This window comes from Chrysemys picta, chromosome 9 (genome assembly GCF_011386835.1).
Source record: "Chrysemys picta bellii isolate R12L10 chromosome 9, ASM1138683v2, whole genome shotgun sequence".
NCBI classification, from domain to species: Eukaryota; Metazoa; Chordata; order Testudines; family Emydidae; genus Chrysemys; species Chrysemys picta.
In genome coordinates this window covers 18699963-18720755 of record NC_088799.1, presented here as the reverse complement: position 1 = coordinate 18720755, position 20793 = coordinate 18699963, and the positions used below count along the sequence as shown (strand labels likewise).

Here is a 20793-nt window from a genome sequence, read left to right as displayed (position 1 = left end):
CCCATATATAGGTTCTACAGAAATTAAGGAGTCCCAGGACCTTTTGGACTTCCTTAACTGTCCGTGGTTTCTTTAACCCTCGAATTGCTTGCTTTCTGTCTATTGTGAGTGCCTTTTCTTCCTGTGATATGTTATGCCCTAGCTATAAAACTTGCTGCTGTTGCAATTGGGCTTTCTTCGGGCTTAATTTAAATCCTGCCTCGCGAAGATACATTAACAGTCTGTTTAGGGTTTTTAAATGGTCCTTTTCATTTGAACTGGCAATTAGCAAATCATCTACATACTGCAGTAGCACAATATCCCCTTCCAAAGGCACTTGTGCTATTACTTCTGCCATTGTCCTGTGGAATATGGAGGGAGAATTATGGAACCCCTGAGGTATTCGGGTCCAAGTGTACTGCTGGTCTCCTACTGTAAATGCAAATTTCTTGTGGCTCTCCTTTGCAAGGGGAATATTCCAAAATCAATTAGCTACGTCCAGGACTGAGAATATTAAATGTCCTGGTGTTAGCAAATTAAGAATCGTGGCAGGGCTTGCCACAATAGGATGTGCCTTTGGAGTCACCCAGTTAAGGTGCGTGTAGTCTATAGTTAACTTCCAGGTCCCGTCTGGCTTCCTGACGGGCCAAATTGGGGAATTAGTTGTGGAGGTGGTTTTTCTAATCACCCCTCTGAATTCCAAATTAGTGACTATATCTTTAACTGCCTCTAAGGCTTCCAGTTTAATTGGGTACTGCCTGTGGGCTTTGTGAGTTGGTCCTTCTACAGATATAGGCTTCATATTTACTAGCCCACAATCTTGTTTATCTGTTGCCCACACTTCAGGGTGAAGGGAACACAGGGTTTTTACTGGACTTCCCCCCACTCTGGTATTATTACTTTATTACTGGCAATTATGGCTATATTTTGAAATGATCTTTCCTGTTTGGACCCTTTGTCCCATTCAGTGCAGCTAGCTCTGGGGCTGATTACTCCCCCGAGCTCCTTTTACAATTACTGCATGTTTTGATTTTATTTTTATTTTTACAGTCACGTGCCATATGTTCAGACTTATTGCATGTGAAGCAGGTAGTGGTTCTGACTGCATGAACCCTACAATTTCCTCGGAGGGTGTGGTTGCTGCTACCTTCCTCTTTTTCTGTTTTTTACTTCTGTGGCTCATTTCATTACCGCTGAGTACGTCTCTCCCACTGAGATGCTTAATGCCAGGCCTGCTTGGTGATTTGAAGACAGCCCCTCCTTTAGGATTTGAAGGAATACATCATGGTCTCGGGATGTTATATTCTCCAGACCTGAATAAGCTCGGAATGCATTCCATTTCTTTTTAGCATAGGACATGGCAGACTCCCCCTTCTGCTGAACCACAGACTGCAGAGCCCCCCCAGTTAGTGGTCTGGGCTCCTAGAACAACAGATAGTGCATTCCTGAATTCTGTTACAGTGCCTGCATCTGGGTTTGGGATTCCTGCTGGTTCTTCAGCCTGATCCCCTCCCGCTGGGTTGGGGTTACGATCTTCAGCCCAGCGCCCTGTCTTCCATTTATTATCTAGATTCTCCCACACATCCCTGGGGCACTTGCACTTGACCAGGATGTGAACGTCCTTCCTATGGAGGCCATGTATTTCTGTCAGGCCATCCAGCTTGTCCCAGAACTCAGTATTCTTGTTATCACGCTTGAGTTTGGATAAATCAGACAGTAGTGCCTGTTTTTCCTGGGGGGGTGAAGGGACGGTAAATTTCAGTTGTTTCTGTTCTAAGTCCCCTTACTGGCTCACCCTCCACGTTAACGTTTCTGAACCTCCTTAACTGTGTTTTGATTGGAGCCATACGCTGTACTTGCTCCCCTGGGGCAATTAATGCTTGTGATGCTCCTTTATTATCTCTGTGGGTGCTTAAATTTGTCCTGTCATTCGAAGAAATGTATGGAGGGGGTTCTGATTCCTCCCCTCTGCTTTGTGCTGCTGAGTTTTCCCACAGATAGTTAATCGGCGGAGTGGTGGGCTGGCAAATGCCAGGAGTTTGCTCTCCCCCTCCCAATCTGGAGGTGTGTCCCAGACATGATGATTCTTTTTCTCTGGGATCTTTTCCAATTTCCAAACAGTTACATATTTTAGAACATAGGCTCTTATCTCTCAGAGCCTGGTTTTGAGATCTTAACGTTGCAATTTCTTTCTCCTTTATGTTAAGAATATCCAATACAACTATTACTGCTTTGTCTGTTTTGTCACTTCTCTGATGATTCCACCAAGTAACCAGATCTGCCTCTGGTCTGGCAGCAGAGTAGTTTGCTTTTTTAGCTGCTGCCTGCCGAGTTTTGACATGTTTATATTCCAAGTACTCTCGAGGACTGATTATTGCCTCTCCTTTTGACGCCATGGGTTTTTCGTCACCCCGGCTGCGGACCTTGAAGGGAACTTGCGTCTTCCCCTCCTAAATGCTTGTCAGCCTTTATGACGAGTTACTTTCCCCCCTTTTTATGCTATGGTTTCAACTCTCCACAGCCTTGAATTTCATGAGGACGTCTCCCCACCCTTAATACCAAGCGTGTCTTCAATTACACACACATGCCGGACTTATTGGTTGGAGACTTTGTGCTATTCGAAAGCATGTATGTCACATGCCTGGGGGGGGGGGGCACTCCCCTAGGACTTGCAATGTTACGTGCAATGAGGAAATGGACCACCAGTTTGCACTGCCTACCGCTTGCGTACCCAGATAATCCTGGGCTTAACTCACGGCCAATCGCTTGCTGGTGGGTTATCCAAGTCCTCCGTAACACACCCCTTAGTTGTTTAAACAGTACATGATCCTCTTGCACAAGTCTTCCCTCCCAAGTGGTACCCTTATTCAACCCCTCTGCTAGGACTACACATGTCTAAGGTCCTTCACACAAATTAAAAAGGAAACAAGATGTGTCTGAAAGGGGATGAGAGACTTCTATCCCTGGCCTAATGAGGTGGTAAAGTAAACATACTCACCTCTTTTGGATTTCAGTCTCAGATCCTCAGACAGTTCACAAACTCGTATCCCTGATGAGCCCCCAAACTGAAGGACATAAATCCACACCGTGTAGAGGTCAAAGCATAGGGGTTTATTACACATAGCGCTGGCGGAGTGTCACCTGGCTTATTAGGCTCAGAGACACTGTCAATCAATTGATTACAATAGAATATATAGATTTTCCATGGGCGGGGGAAGGTGACGGGGTAAGCAGTTCCACACCCCGGGATAGGTTTTGCAGCAAGACAAGATAGCACAATAGCCAATGGTTAAAAGGTTACACAATGTCTCCGCCCATGGTCTCAAGTTAGCAAGTTAAAATGTTATTAGTATAAAATATATATGTTGAATTCTGATTTGGGGTCCATAGGGACGGAGTAACTCCTTTGATTGTCCAACAGATACATTCCTAGGGGTTAAAGCAAAGAAACAGTGAAAGCATATGGAAATAGAGATTGTCTCCTTTATGTCTTAAGGTAGGGCATTGGTCCCTTGGAAGGGAGGTGGAAGGATACCATATCATTATAGTGACATGTGCCAATTTTCATAAACTCAAGGTTGGATCTGTGGGAAGACTGTTTTTCCTTTAGGAGAAGCACAATAGGAACAGGGATCCTTTGTTCAATTTGAAACATTGGATGAAACATAATTATTCAGTTATTGCCTCAACATCTGGCATTTTTACTGACCAAGCATATCTTAGCAAAAGCAATGTTGTCTCATTTATTCTGCTTTCTCTTAGCTGATCACTATTAGCTAGGCCTCTGGTCTCTTAACCAAACTCTGGACTTTGGGTCCGGAAAAGACCTGGCACAATCCATATACCAGGTTGTTATATAAAATGCACATGGATTTTAACCTTTCATTAGGGATGAAAATAAATGATTTATGGTATATCAAGAAACATACTTTCATTTCTCTAGGCAGATCGCGAAAGGTGGTTTGTAATCCTTCCCTGCCCAAGGCCATGAAAGGCAACTCTGCTGGCCTGCCAAGAGATGCTGAAGCATGTGTGTTGATATAAATCGTGTCACAGAACATTTGGTATACACAGTACATTCATATATCAATAACATCATCCAAACAGATGGAGTATACAATTATCATTTTTATGAGTAATGCCTGATGATCAAAACGCAGATTAAACCAACTCTGTGTAGATCTGAAATACCCACTTCTTGCCTGAAAATGACCCAAATTCGCACACAAAAAATATACTTGTTATTTTGTAAAATCTCCCACGTAGTCACCAAATGGCAGGGTGTCATGAAAGAGACACAGCAAAGCGTCACCCAAACAGCAAATAATGCATTGAATTGGTTACAAATGCTGCTTCCTTTCCCTTTTTATATTTAATAAAATGAAGTCTGATGCTAAGAGCTACTGAGCATCACCTACAACATACTGATGAGCCCAACCAATTTCTATTGAAGTGAATGGGAATATTGCACTCAGATAATGTGGCATAGTCTAAGAACCGAAATAGATCAGAATAGATTAAAGCAAATGGTTTCAACAGACAATCTGAGACCATTCCGATGATCCAGTCCTATCCCTTTAGATTCTGTGATTTCAAATCCAGTTAACTGCAATGATATGATCTCAATCAAGAATAAAAATATTGGTCTGATCCCGCTCCTTTTGAAGTAAATGGGAAAAGTAATAATGATTTCAGTAGGAGCTCGATCAGAACTGTAATAGACCAAAAGGCATAAAATGGGAATGAATTAACCATTTCAGAAAAACAGAACAAAAACAAACTTTTGCCACCATGAACACTTACCCGCTTCTAGAGCCAACTTCTAGAATCAATCTTAAACGGAACTTTACGGAAGGATGTGAAATTATCACTTAACCTTTCCAAAACCTGATTTTATTTTCACACACTTCTTTCCTTCTAGGCTTAGATGAGGGTTGGAACTCCAAAAACATTTTTATAAAGACTGTTCCTGAAAAATATCCAGAGGCACAAAACCCTGATCTGTACCATTGGCTCACTAAAATGCAAGATACCAGAACCCTCACAAGAAAATCAGTTTTCAAGAGATATCTAGCCAGTTATTGAAGTCTGAATGGATTTGGATAGCATAGCAAAGTTTCCAGTCTTCATGATTAAACCCAAACTCCAAGCCTCACTGAAACCATAACTCCAAACCTTGTGACAATTATCCATCACTAATAAAAAGTTATTAAAAGTGATTTAGACAAACACTGCAAAAGCACTATGCAGACAATCTTAATTAAAATCCAGTGGTATTTTGCACTGGCCAAACCCTGAGGTCTCTCCATTCTTTTTACACAGTCTTTATATAACAACTGCATGGTTGTCACCAGAGATTGAGCCCTGGAACTCCAGAAATAAATCACAAGCATCTACAGCTTGGTCCTAAAGAACCAAATCCCCCAGCTGGCAGCAGAAGCAAACTCACAGCCTCAGTGGATTAGGTACAAAGGGTAAAGAAAACTCATCCTAAGCAGCTGCAGCCCTTGGCAGTGCTAATCCCAGACAAGCTCCCATTTTTGGCCATCATGGTCATCATTGGGGACTGAACTTGGTACCTCCAGCATTAACAGCCTGCTGCACTACAGTTTCAACAAAAGCCCCTCAGCTGGAAGCAGACATATCTGCTCTCTGTGTATCAGACACATTTGGAGTTGCATAACACACTGAAGAATAACAAGGCAAACTCCTGCTGAAGTGAATGAGAGTTTGCCTAAGAAAAGACATCAGGATTTGATTCCATTGAAATAACCTTTTCAAATATAAGCTTTGAGATTCAAATTGAAACACAGTGCTACTATCAGGAAAGTGTGCTTGCATTGAACAGTATACTCTCATATTTACCAAATGTTTACCTGTCATTTCCAGGACTTTGGGAAAAAATACATTCCAGAATCGACACTGCTGGGCACGTAATTTTGTATATATCTTTGAAGCTTCAGTGTTTAATGTTAAGTATTTTTGTTCCGTGGTAGTGAAGATTGGCCATCTGGTTCCATTAATCTGAGTCCCATTTGGAGTTCTAAATGATTAAAGAGAAATATTTCATTTCTCATGGGAAATTACCTGTGCACATCAATAGAATAAAATTATACTATTGACAAGTTATTTTATTTCAGACATCAGTATGTTAGTTTGGAATTATTGGAGCACCTTTTGTACATGATAGAAATAAAACCACCACCCAAAACAGTAAAACTTTAATTTTTTCGTATCACTAAGGTTAATTAACAAAAGTCAAACTAAATATATTCAGATTAGTTTTTGTTTTTTTCTTATCCTAAAGGAAAAATGAAGTTAATAAAACCAACCTACATAAATTTCATATGTTGAACCCAGAAGGTCTAATAGAAGATACAATCTGTTACAGATGACCCCAAAACAGTAAAGTTAGGAGCTTGTATTACATGTATTTTAATTTAAATGCTAACGTAATATGAGTCCATTGGATTGCATTGTTCAGGTAGCTATGAAGGGTCTACAAGTAAAAGTTTACATCTGTGTAAATGAAGTGACTGGAGTCCACCGTGGTTAAAGCAAGATCCAAGAGAAGAAGATAATGTCTTTTGTATTAGAAGAAAAGGCCCTTAACTACAATGTGCTAAATACCTGCACTGTGTTACTGAGCACACTGAATCACAACTCATTATGAAAGCAATGAGAATTAAAGGGGCTGAGCATCTAGTAGGATGTAATTAGCTTCCAACAGGAACAGGACCATGATTATTATTAGTTGTAGTGGTGGTAAATATTATAATAGGCCCAAGGGATAAACTGAATTTAAGACGGGGATATGGTTTTAGGGCCATAAAGATTTTTATCCATTTTTTTCCAGAGAGGGGTGAGTTTTATTGTGTGGGAATAGATAGGACTTGATGAAAAAGAAGTTGGTTTAAGTTGCAGAAGAGAGGAAGTCTTAAAATCATTTATTGGTGCAGGAGGCCTTTGAGATAGAGTATGATTTATATAAAGACTGGATGATTTGTGACTATTAAATGGCAAGGCTATGGAAGGTTAGACAGGGTGGAAAAAAGGGTAATTAAACATCCTACTTCAGTGCTTAAAGAAGGAAAACACTTTTGCTTTCCTTGCTGGAGACTGCTGCCTAGGAGTCTGAAGTGTCTTCACCTCAGGTAGTTAGTACAATGGTGAAACACTGGACAGTAGCCTTTCCTGTCCTGCTGATGCATTATGTACACAGGACAGTCTCCGGCCTCCACATCAGAAGTCTTTTTCATGGTATGAGGGCAATTCCAACCACATGCAGCTTCCTGAATAGCTGTTGAGGAGGAGGAGTGGCATTCAACATGGAAAAGTAAATAAGAGGCGTACATGGTTCAGGCCATAAGTGACCTCTTTCAGAGGACAAAAATAAGAAGAGAATCCCAAAGGGTATGGGATTCAGGTGGGATCTACTTACCAGTGATGTGGATGGGGGTGGTTGGAGGATAAGTAATAATCATATTCAATTATCTAAATATTGCTAGAACATCAGGCCTATTCTCTGTATTCTGAATGAATCTAGTTATTGGCCCATCTCTAATGTTTTGCTTTATTTTAAAGCATCGGGTACTAGTCACTGGTGGAGACAGGATATTAGACTAAAAGATCCATTAATCTGATCTGGCATGGCAATTTCTATGTTCCTAACTTGCTCACTTCTTTACTAATTCTGCTCTTATTAACTTATGGAACCCTTTTAACTGCACATTTATTTGTGGCTTCTGAAAACAATGATTTAAATAGAGTTGACTTGTACTTCAGTTCAAAATCAGAGCACTAATAGTGCTGTCAGTATTCATTTAATAGCCTTTATGCTATAAAATAAATCATGACATTCCAAATTGTAATTTACAGATAATAAGGAGGTTTATGCCTATGAATGCAGATATACTTTACTAAAAATGATTGAAAACATGATCAGATTAATATAGTATATTGCCATACCAGAACATGCTGATTATAACATTCTCTCTGCATTGCTAGAGCACTTACCATCTTAACTAGAAATGTACTGTAGCTCCCTTCTTACTGAAAACTTCCAGAAATTAAAAAACAGTTCCCAGATACAACAATACAAAGAGACCACAGGATTATAATAATTTTTTAATTTGTAACAATTGTTTAGGTTTGTAATCTATCTGCACACATCACACCTATGTTTCATTCCTTCTTGTTAATAATGTTGCCATGAGCATTGTAACTCTCAATATAATCTGGGAAATTCCATGGTTTATGGAGTTAATACAAATACAAATTAACTGTATTAAGATAATGTTATGATTGCATGGCAAGAACTCAAGTGCCAAGCAATGACAAAAATGAGGTTGTATGCACAGCCTGAACTCTGCCCCCTTGTGGAAGCAGAGATCCATGTAACTGGTGAGAGCCTGGTCCTGCTGAAAATTTTCTGTGTAGAACTCATCGTGATCCGTGGAAACCTGATTCCAGTTTCAATGGCTGCCTATCTCCAAAGTCTCCTCTTCACCGTCTCCCCAAAACTCCCACTCCCTAGTCAACCCTAATTCCTGAGAAATTCCAGGTGTGTCTTCCCCAGGAAACTCCACAATTTGCCCACATACTAATGAGCAAAGGAAGGGAGAAACCACTCCTATGCTCATGGGCGGCAGGTGAACTGCAGGCTCTGGGAGGCTAGCCCCCAATGCCCACTCCTTCTGCCAGAAACCCCACCCCTTCCATGCCCCCTGCCGGAGCCCAGAGCCCCCACACTGCAACCGCTGCCCCCTGCCCCAGGCAAGCGCCTCCAGCCCTGGAGTGCCTCCAGCCTCCCCAAGCCTGGAGTGCTAGGAGACTGGGCAGTGTGGCCCCAGTCCCCCAAGCCCCGGAGCACCTGGAGGCCAGGCAGTGCAGAACAAATCATGCCAGACCAACCTAATTTTTTTTTTGGACAGGGTTACTGACTTTTGGCTAGGGGAGAAACTGTAAATGTGATAAATCTTGATTTTAGTAAGGCTTTTGACATGACATTCTCATAAGAAAACTAGAGAAATGTGACCTAGATGAAAATACTATAAGGTGTGTGCAAAACTGGTTTAAAGACCATATTCAAAGAGTAGTTATCAATGGTTTGTTGTCAGTCTAGGGGGGCCTATCTAGTGAGCGCCTGCAGGGGTCAGTCCTGGGTCTGGTACTATAAAATATTTTAATTAATGTCTTGGAGAATATTCTTATAAAATGTGTGGATGACACCAAGCTGGGAGGGGTTGCCAGGACTTTGGAGTACAGGATTAGAATTCAAAACAACCTTGAGAAATTGGAGAATTGGTTTGAATTCAACAAAATGACATTCAGTAAAGACAAGTGCAAAGTACTATGCTTAGGAATTAAAAATCAAATGCACAACTACAAAATGGGGAATAACTGACTTGTCAGAAAAAGATATGGGAGGGATGTAGTGAATCAGAGGTTGATTATGAGTCAACAATGTGTTGCAGTGGCAAAAAAGGCTAAATCATTCTGGGATGTATTAATTGCAGCATTGTACATAAGGCATGGTAGGTAATTGTCCCATTCTATTCAACACTGGTGAGGCATAAACTGGGGTACTGTGTCCAGTTCTGGGCACCACACTTTAAGAAAGATGTGGACTAACTGGAGAGAGTCAGAGGACAGCAAGAAAAATGAGGAAAGGTTTGAAAACCTGACCTATGAGGAAAGGTTAAAAAAACTGAGCATATTCAGTCTTGAGAAGAAGATTGAGGGGAGACTTAGTAACAGTCTTCAAATACGTGTTATAAAGAGGAAGATGATCAATCGTTCTCCATGCCCACTTTAAATAGGACAAGAAGTAATGGCCTTAATCTGCAGCAAGGGAGATTTAGGTTAGATATTAGGAAAAACTTTCTAACAATAAGGACATTTAAGCATGTAATAGGTGGCCAAAGGAGGTTGTGGAATCCCCATCACTGGAGATTTTTAAGAACAGGTTAGACAAACACCTGTCAGGGATGGTCTAGGTGTACATGGTCCTGCCTTAGCCCAAAGGGCTAACTAGATGTCTTCTTGAGGTCCCTTCCAGCCCTACATTTCTATTATTCTATTTTCCATTACATCTTTTTGTCTAAGAAAATGTCCTGAAACCATGCAGAGCTTCTCCGGGTTCTGACTGTGGCACAGCATCCTGTCATTCATGGACACTCATATGTTTCATGATGATAAGTCCTTAAACATGAGGCAGCCAAACTTATTTCCTGGTTTCCTCAACATTACATTGATGAAAGGGAAATTGTTCCTTAGATTTGATCTCCATCTTGAGTTGCATGACTGGAGCCAAGTAATTCAGGTGTCTCAGCCAACTTAGTAGGATCAGTTTCAGACAAAAATAGAGCCAAAATTTCATCAACATGTTGTGTCCACCTCACACAATGTGTGCAAACAACAGGGCAAAGCTAGATTGTATTAAAGTCACATTCCCATATTTCATATATAGAGTACACATACAGGCCCTATTCTGCCTTTGAACATATACTTGCTCCCGCTGAAGTCTGTGGGCTTGATTTTAATCTCAGTCTCACTGGACTAATAGCAGAATAGCTATACTGAAGTTACAAGAGCTAGACTAGAATTACATCAGTGTAACTGAGATCAGAATCTGACCCTTTGGACATTATATCCATTAATTGGCAGCAAAATTTGCCCCTCAAGGTTCATGCATCATAAAACATAGCAGATTTGGCTTAAAGAGGGAACTTTTAGAAAGCTATACAATTTTAACAGGGGTTGTTCATTGATAATTTCTGTATATTCCATGCTCATATGTAGTAGGCCTAGCCAAAAAATAAGAATTCCTTTTTGCAACAAATTCTGAGGTTTCAGAATTGGTTTTCATTCTACTTGGAACCAAACAGGACACCTTTCAGAATTTTTGGAGAGGAAGAACTATACCCCAGAATAGCCAATACCCCATGGTTAGCCCATTGCATGGGATGTGGGAGGTCAAGGTTTAAGTCCCTGCTCTGCCTGATTCAGGGCAGGGACTTGAACCAAAATCTCCCGCATTCCAAGGAAGAGCTCTAACCACACTCTCTCTGTGATTTTGACCAAAAATTCCATCCTGGACTTGAGAAACCTTCCTAATGAAATTTTCATCAAAACAGCCATGTTTCTGCAAAAAGTTTCAGTTTTGATGAATCAGCATTAAAAAAAAAAGTTTTGGCAAATGTTCCCAACTGGTTTTAATATTAGCAACTTCTTTAGTAGAACAAAATTAACTTAGTTAATATGGAAATTGTGACATCCTTGCACACAGAGCTTTATTAATCATAATAAATATATTTCCATTACCTTATTTTTCTCAATAATATGATTGATACTATTTGAGAACACAATATAAGCATTCATTACATTTTTATTAGTATCTCCTCAGCATTACTTTTATGGATGATTTATCAATCTCACATCGAATTAGATCCAGCTTAATCTAAAATATGATGAACAGGGTATGGTCATCATTTTGCAACAACTCATTTCATTTTTTTTACTAGCATTCAAGTAATGAATTCTCCAAGACCTGTAAATTAGTGCACTTAATTTCAGTGAAAGAGCTTTAGTTGGCTTTCTGCTTTGTCCTTTTACCATTCCCCAACACAAATATCATGTTGGATGCTGAAATGCTCCAGAAGAAAGTTCTTTGCTCAATTTTACAAATTTCTCAAGGGAAGATACAGCTAAAAATGACTTAGAAGTGTTTAGTTATCCTTTAGCTTAAGAACATAAGAACAGCCATACTGGGTCAGACCAATGGTCCATCTAGCCCAGTATCCTGTCTTTTGACAGTGGCCAATGCTAGGTGCCCCAGAGGGAATGAACAGAACAGGTAATCAAGTTATCTACCCCTGTGGCCCATTGCCAGCTAATGGCAAACAGAGGCTAGGGACTCTTCAGAGCATGGTTTTGCATCCCTGCCCATCCTGGCTAATAGCCATTGATGGACCTCTCCTCCATAAACTTATCTAGTTCTTTTTTGAACCCTGTTACAGTCTTGGCCTTCACAACATCCTCTTGGAAAGGATTCCACAGGTTAACTGTGTATTGCATGAATAAATACTTCCTTTTGTTTGTTTTAAACTTGCTGCCTATTAATTTGATTTGGTGACTCCTAGTTCTTGTGTTATGAGAAGGAATAAATAACACTTCATTATTTACCTTTCTCCACACCAGTCATGATTTTATAGACCTCTATCATATCCTCCTCTTAGTTGTCTCTTTTCCAAGCTGGGAAGTCCCAGTCTTATTAATCTCTCCTCATATGGAAGCTTTTACTCAAATGCTTTCACCACTGGAAGTAGCACATAGTAAAATAGATTTCCATAGCTTATACAAACAGCTATTTGGATTTGTGCATGTGTTTACGTGTGTATGTAATAAAATAGTAAGGAGAAACTTCTCCATTCATACATTGAACCTGGGCAGAATATACAAATATTCCTCTTTAATAGGATCATATGCTGAAACACTGCCCAATTCCTTATCTCTTCATCTGTGCCCTGAATCAGTCACTATCACATTTCTTACCATTCTATGAAACTGGGTGGGTAATTGTTCAAGGCTTCTATGGTGCTATAATAATAATAATAATAACAACAACAACAGTGACCATGGTTCCAATTTGACCCTGATCTTTAAACAGTTTCTTTAAGGGAGGATGTGAGTGTGAATTTCTTTTTTATTGCTAGTTTTCATGATTTCCTCAACACCAGGCTGTTGTTCAGTGGGTCCTATTCTGCTGTGTGGTACCATGACAATGGGAAGCAAGAATGACTTCTGTCTCTCTTACATTCCCTATAGTTGATTTTACAAAGGCTGTAAGAACTATGAAAGTGGCTATGATCTGTAGCAATGTTTGCTCTGTTTAGATTCAGCATTGAGTAAGGGTTGATAAACAAATGCTGCACCGCAGGGGCAAGTTGTGGGAAGAAAAATTATTGTATGGCTCTTGAATTAATATAGCTTATTTCCCATCTCAAGTAAGACCCCACTCTCTTCCATCCCACTTTTTCACAATGAGGGACTGCCCTTTAGACAAGATCCAGGTAGGTTGAGCAAGAGGATGAGGGATCTTTCATCCCTGCTCAGCCATGGACAAGGGCACAATCTAGCCTATTGATTTCAGTGGGAATATTAATGGAGTAGTGAACTACTTAGTGAGAGTAAGGACAGCAGACTCCAGCTCTTTGGGAATAAACAGGCACAAAGAGCCAGATTTTAACACCTGGTCACTCTGGGGGAGTAGTTCCATTAATTTCAGTGTAGTCAGAGACCACTTAATGAGAGTAAGGGTGGCAGAGTCCTGCAGTTTGAGGAAGGAATTAAGGACCATGAGATTGGGACCCCCAGCAATATTTCTTAACACTCAATTGTAGGCTAATGATTAAGTCACATTGCTGAGAGTTAACCATGCTGAGAGTCGACCAAACTAGACAAATAAAATATCTTTAATATCTTGACTAGGCTTTTGGGCAAGATGGATGAACAGTATATTTTATGGTCTGGAAGAGATGGTTTTGCTGTTCTCTCTCTCTTCATTTGGACAGAAGGGCACTCTTAATTAGCTGGAGAGCTGAAGAGGAGCACCAGGCATGTTTATGCTGTTCCAGCCCTTCAAAATGTAACTAGCTGTGTGAGGCACTAGATCATTTCAGAGAGTGGCAGGAAGTGTTTGTTGCATTAGTCAGGCAAATGTATCCAGATGTCTCACATAATTTCTAAAGGCCATGATGCATGATATTTATACCTATTTTCACTTTCTAGTCACAACACAACAACTGCTAGGCTAATAACAATTCTGGGATGTGGTTTGATTCCCAGAGGGACTACAAACCTGTGACAGCACACATTTGCCTCATGTAAATAGTATAACACTTCCAAGGATTTTTCTTAGACTGGAGGATGACGCTGGGACCTAAACTGATATTTACCTGCCCAATCTTACTGAAAGGAGTTGCAGATTTGGTGTTAAACCTTGGTTCAATCTCCCCAAACCCTGCTGAAACAATTTGTCCTATCTCCTGTTTTCCTCAAACCCAGCTATCAGTTTCACACTATTCCTTGTCAAGTAGGCACTGGGGAGTGCCACAAATTTGATAGCTCAAACCCCCTCAGCTTGAGGAGCAATACTACTCAGTGTCAGAACAAAAAAAATATAGTTCTGGAAACTCTGCTTCATGGCAGCATAGACAGATGCTGAAGAATACTTCAAAAGCTTGGGAAAATAAACACAAAAATATCCCCAGAAGCTCTAATTATTGTGTAAACTTTTCATTCAAGAAGAGAGGTCTGCAGGAATGCGAAAGGCTTTCACTGCATGAATAAATAGATTACATTTGATGCCAATATCACTACCAATTGGGGCCACCTATGTGTGATTCAGTATAATGAGTTGACTCTCCAGATTTTTTAAATTCAGACAGCTATTCAGAACATTTTCCCAAGTCAACTAATCATTTACCTTCTAATAAAATGATCTGATGGGCTCACTGGGTAAATTCTTTCTACTGTGCCAAAATATTTTATACTAAAATGCCCTCTTCTGTCTCTCTGTTATTTCAGTAACTCTGAGAGAAAAGACAAGATGACAGAAGCATTTTGCTACCCGGTCTATTATCCAAAGTTTGTGAATGTGCCATTTAGAATAACAAGACTGTGGGAAGCACCACTCCTGAATAATAAAATGGTAATGTGACACACTATCACTTCACAATACATAGACTACCTTTGATTTCAATATCATTACCAACTGGGGCTACCAGTATGTGAGTTGGCATAATGAGTATATTCTCCAGATTTTTAAAATTAACACACTTCTTCAGAATATTCCCCCACATCAGCTAATCAAATGATCTGATGGGCTCTCTGTGAAAATGCATCATGCCTAATATTTTATTCAAAAATGGTCTCTTTGGTGTTTTGATTCTCACAAGGCTAAAATAAAAGTCAAGCTAACAGAAGTATTTCACTATTCTGTCTCTTATCCAAAGATTATGCATGGTGCCATTTGGAATAGTGAGACTATAGTAAGTATCAGTTTAAAAAGTGGTAACTCCATTGGTGGCATTATCACCATGTGGAATATTTAGTGTGGATGGGAAAAATGCATTAATACTATTCTTAAAAATCCAGTTCCCTTGCACTCTTTCCCACCTCTGGCACCTTTCAAACAACAAGTCACAATCTGACCCCAGGTTCCTATAGCACTAGGTACATGTATAATGCGGGTGGTTTTTAAACATATTAATATACTTGTGTCATCTAATTTAATTTGATCTCTGTAGGAAGGGATTTCTGAAACTTTGCATTGTTATAATTTAATAATTAATGGAGATATCCCATCTCCTAGAACTGGAAGGGACCTTGAAAGATCATTGAGTCTAGCTGCCTGCCTTCACTAGCAGGACCAAATACTGATTTTGCCCCAGATCCCCAAGTGGCTCCTTCAAGGATTGAGCTCACAACCCTGGGTTTAGCAGACCAATGCTCAAACCACTCAGCTATCCCTCCACCCCCATTTGTTCCTTAAATGAAAGATGACACAAAAAAACCAACTCTCTTAGGTTTTGATTCTGCAACCTTTACATGGAGTCTGACTTAGGTGATTATTCACATTGAACTGAGTAGAAAAACCATGTGAGAACATTGTAACTTGAGTAAAGGTTGCAGAACGAGACCCTCAGTTACTTTCTATGGAAAGTTTGTTTTTTATTGTTGTACTCAGTCTATTCCCTCTCACCCTATACACAAAATAGAGTTTGTAATCTAATGACCAAGAAGGGGCTCCATTGCCTATCGTAAGAAATCTGCAGTATAACAGAGAGGAATATCAAAAGCAGACATTATTTCTTCTGCTGATCCCTGGAGAAATCTGTGTGATCCACCTGGCTCTCATTTTAACTCCCAGAAACTGGAGAAGGACCTGACAGCTAGGGTTTCTATCACTTATACATGCTAAATAAGGCTCAGGATATTCTTTCCAGATTCTTACTTGATGACAACAGTGATGTGTATAAATGTCTGAAGCCATAAATTATTATGGTATGCAGTATTCCACGGAAGTAACATTCTGCTGCTTCTGTTTTGGTCTGATTCTGTTCTACTCTACAAAAGACTTAAAAAGTGCAACAAGCCACAAAAGCTGAGATGGTTCTTGTGGATGAATTGCTTGGACCTCATTTGTCAAGTTTTCTCACACATGAAATGTCCTCAAAACTGGTCTTCAAAATGTTGTGACTAAAACAAATAAATAATGTATAGGGTCTAGGGAAGTCAATGTGTGCTACCAAGTGCAAAACCCCCTTAATGGACAACTAATCATTTAAACAGCTTGAATCTCAGGAGTTATTTTGAATTAAACCAAACTCTGCTCTTTTTTTAGGTTTGTATTGGTTTAGAAAAAGAGTCTTTCTTCCCAATATGCTCCAGGCCTCCTATTTCCCAGCTGGCAGAACCTTTCTCTTCATGATCTCCTAACTCATTTTCATACCTCCCAATCCCTCTGTGCAACCCCTTACCACAGGCCCCTAACTCAGGGTCACTTTGGAGTGTCTTGGATAGGAAAGGCCTAGAACTGTGGGGGAGTAAGGAAAACCAAGATTGACATGAATGAATGAAATAATAATAATTACAAAAATAGATGGGACATTTGAGGGTGTGGGGAGAGACAACTTCAGTTTAGGTCAGCTTCAAATAAACATCTGAACTTTTGGGTATTTATGCAAATTGAATTTCCAAACATTTTGAGGTTCGCTCACTGCTATTTTAACAGACACTGTTATTAACTTTTTACAGACACTGTTACTAATCCATAGTTCACAATTATGCTGTGTGGCTTCAATGTGAAGGACAGAGAGTCCTGTGGCACCTTTAAGACTAACAGATGTATTGGAGCATAATCTTTCGTGGGTGAATACCCACGAAAGCTTATGCTCCAATACATCTGTTAGTCTTAAAGGTGCCACAGGACTTTCTGTTGCTTTTTACAGATCCAGACTAACACGGCTACCCCTCTGAATGTGAAGGACAGTTAACATAGGCTGTCTAACATATACAAGAATAATCACATGTGTATCTCAGACTGTACTTGTATCTGCAAGTAAAGAAGCAGACGATTTTTCATCCCGTATTGTCTTCCTCTTAACCTAAATGGAGCTGATACAGTACAGACCCGTTTCCACGTGAATCCGCTTAACGTGCGGTAGCAACATGCCTCCCAGTGCTACCTATTTAACACGTGAGACTCGTTAACACGCGGTACAGGAACTTGCTATATAGCGCTACAGATTTGCTCACTAACTCACTGACATAGAAATCGCCAGAAAGAGCAGAGCGGAAATGTGTTGTACGTCTTTACCACCGACGGGGGGGAAGGGGCAGCAAATGACCTTTGCTGCGGCAGCACTTTAACATTGCTGCCCCTTCCCCCCCCCGTCGGCGTCCCTGCCAGTAGGGACCCTACCAACAGGGCCGCCAACGGGGGAGGCAAAAAGGGCAGGGACATTAAAGCACTGCTGCGGCAGTGCTTTAAGGACGATCCTTTGCTGTGGCAGTGCTGGGCCACCGACGGGACGGGAGGGCGCAGCAGCATTAAATCGCTGCCGTGGCAAAAGACCCTGCAGCGCTTTAAGGTCCCTGCCCCTTTTGCCTCCCCTGACCGCCAATGCGGGGGAGGGCAAAGGGAGCAGCTGCCCCGGGGATGGCTATTTAAAAGGGCCCGGGGCTCTGGATGCCGCTACCGCAGCAACGGCGTCTGGAGCCCCAGGCCCTTTAAATTGCCACGGGAACCCTGGGCGGCATGGACCAGGCAGCCTGGAAGGGCTGGCTGGGGTATGCTGACCCTTAGCCCCGCTCCTTCCACCCCAAGCCCAGTCCCTTCTGAGGGGCCAGAGCCCCTCAGATTTGAAAAGCTGATGGGAAATCTTACCAGAGAAAGCAAGGGGGAGGGGCATGTTTGTGAGGGCTAACAGAAGGAAAGTGACATGAAGTGGCAGTCTCCTTTTCTCACAGTCCAGATGCTATGAGAGCTTAGAGAAGAATGGGTTGTTGTCATCTGTATACATCTTTAGCTTTCTTTGGTAAGGACAGCAGAAATGATATGCTATGAGTCTATTAATTTCTGTATAATCCTTGTAATGTTCTAATGTTTTCTATTATGTTCTGGCCTTGTAGACAATATCATGTTGTATCCACAATAACCTTTGAGGTACTGGGATTCCAGGAAGTTCATCCTTAGGCTGCCAACTTACCAAATCACATCCATCACGGGCAGATTTGTTAGGCTTTGGTAATCAAGACAATGGTCAGAATATTTGAATAGCAGTCTCAGCCCCAAAAGGATCTCTTTGTTTTAAACTACAGACAGCAGACCTTGGAATTTTGAACTGCTGTAGTGTAACCATAGACAGTCTTCAAATGGTTCAGGCTGTGTCCGAGGGGCAAAGCTGAACAAACATGAGGGCTGAAGCATCTGGGGAAAAAAGACTGTAAAAGCTTCTAATTTTATGCCTACACTACAATACAGTTTTCTGTGTGCAATCAACTGTGAGCATGAAATGATTGAATTTAGACATCAAACTTCCAGATTTGTGGGCCAAAAAACAACTGCTCCCACAAATCATGCAGCTAGATTGTTAGCTGCTATCATTTTCACCCTTAATTGACTGCACCTGTAGCTGATGGGAACAAAACCACAGGCACAGAATTAGACACCAGATTGAGGCCTCTGTGACAATTTGGCCCTAGATTCATAGCTATCTCTCTATCATTCCTCATTGCCACTTCTCTGACACAGATCACTTTCCATGGAAACCACTCTCTTGTGTTTGTGAGTGAATTGAAATGTGCAGGTTTCTGTTCCTCATATTTCTCATCAGGATTTCAGTTAAAAATTCTAGGATTATCTAGAAAAAAATAATAGCTTGCAAAAATTTTGCTCTGCAGTTTCAGTCTCTTATGAACTAAACTCACATGGCATTGTCCAGTCAGAAAAAAATGGAAAGCAGAACAGTTTTGAACTTGAGCTGTATCTATGGCAAAAGACCCGTGTCTATAAAATGAGGATTTTACCCTTAATTAATACTGATTATAGGTAGAAGTTAACACTAAATAGCAACAGAATTTGGATTTTCTCTAAAAATGCTGTTGTAAAAAGTTATGGTCTAGTGAAACTAAGTACTAAAGTGTATGTGAAAAACTTAAGTGTGCACCATCTTAGACATGCACAGCTCTTAATGTGGTCACAATTTGCACATGCACATAATTTATGCAATTCCCATCCTTCACAAATGCAAAGAGAAGTCAATCATGTGGAAAAGTGTCCCCCTCTGCCTCTGGGGCATCCTTTACTTTGGGGCAAGTGGGGGAGTCACCCCCAACCACCTTGGTTCCCCCTTTGACTTTTCATGGGTCTATACTTTTTCCACGTATACAAGATTAGTTTTGATGAATCCTGATGTCTTCCAAAGTGGTTCAACATATTTACTATCTACTAGCTACCTGTAAGTTTTATATAGCTCCCTCATTTTGGTATCTGAACACCTGACAAACAATTTTTTTTTATTATCTAGAGATGGGGAACACAGGCACAGAGAGACAAAGTGATTTGCACAAGGTCACACAAAGAGCCCATAGCATAATCAAGAATGGAACCTACGTAGCCTGAGTCTTAGTCCAATGCTTTAATCACAAGACCATCTTTGGCCTGTCTTCATTAGGGAGAGACTCTTTACTTACTGCAATGGGTTTTACATTTTGTTAAATGGGACCATCATATATACAGCATTAAGTGGCACAATTCAAGACAAATCTTTATATTGTATTTTCAGTTGCTAGTCTGTTATTTCATTTGACTGTTCACTATGAGGTTTTACACAGTTTTTAAACGAAGCTCTGATTTGCCATTTGGAAGTGCAAGAACTTTTTCAGCAATGATTTGACCCACCTCTTGTCAAGAACAAAACTTCTATGTTCTGAATCTGATTTTCTGTACATATGGGGAAAAAATGTTCACCTTTTATGTATGTTGGCAATGATATTAAGCCAGTCTAAATATTTTGTAACCCTGCCCCATTTGAAATAAAATGGCTAAACCAAATATTCCTGTTTTCAATTTTGAAATTCTATGACAGCTTGTCAGTTTGCAAGCCAGAACCTCAGATGACTGCCAAATGCGTGTCTCCAATTATTGGCTTCATGCACGATGTACCATATCCAAATGTACCAAATAGCTAAACAGTGGTTCCCATTACTGCTTTTTAATATAACAACATGCGTGGACATCAGTACTGATGTTGAATGATGCCGAGTCATTTTAAAGACTCCTGAATAAAGTGGAAACAAGTGTTTATAATAAACACTGTATTTGTTAGGCATAGTCCATATTTTTGTTTTTGAACTATCTGTGAAGAAAGCATGATTTCCACAGATTTGTTTGTGGCTCTAAAATGAGTCGCATGGAAAAAGAGACAGTATTGCGGATGTTCCATAGCAAGGATGTGCGGAGGAGAGGGGAGGAGTAAATTAGATTTTACTCTGTGTGCTTCGGTACCTAATAATCATATTTATAAGGGCTTTCTCCTCCCATTCTCTTTCTGGAATTATAAAATGGCTCCAGTATGCCTCACATTGCCAGGGATTCCTCTCCTCTAAATCATGTTCCCCTCCAACCAATCTGGCTCCTGCCCTCTTGACTTGACCAAAGCCACCTGACTAAGGTGACTAGTGTCTTGCACTAGCTAAATTATAAGGGTGATTCTGTGTCCTTATTATCTTTAATCTGTCTGCTGC

The 20793-nt window shown here is 40.5% G+C and overlaps 1 protein-coding gene across 1 annotated transcript in view; it reads right to left on the bottom strand.

Moving 5' to 3' along the window:
* Positions 1-20793, bottom strand: part of BCHE (butyrylcholinesterase) — a 52377-nt gene that overhangs the window by 15616 nt on the left and 15968 nt on the right. Inside the window, exon 3 of the mRNA XM_005299204.4 lies at positions 5856-6022. Within this exon, the coding sequence (XP_005299261.2) occupies positions 5856-6022 (167 nt within the window). The remainder of the gene's footprint in view (positions 1-5855; positions 6023-20793) is intronic.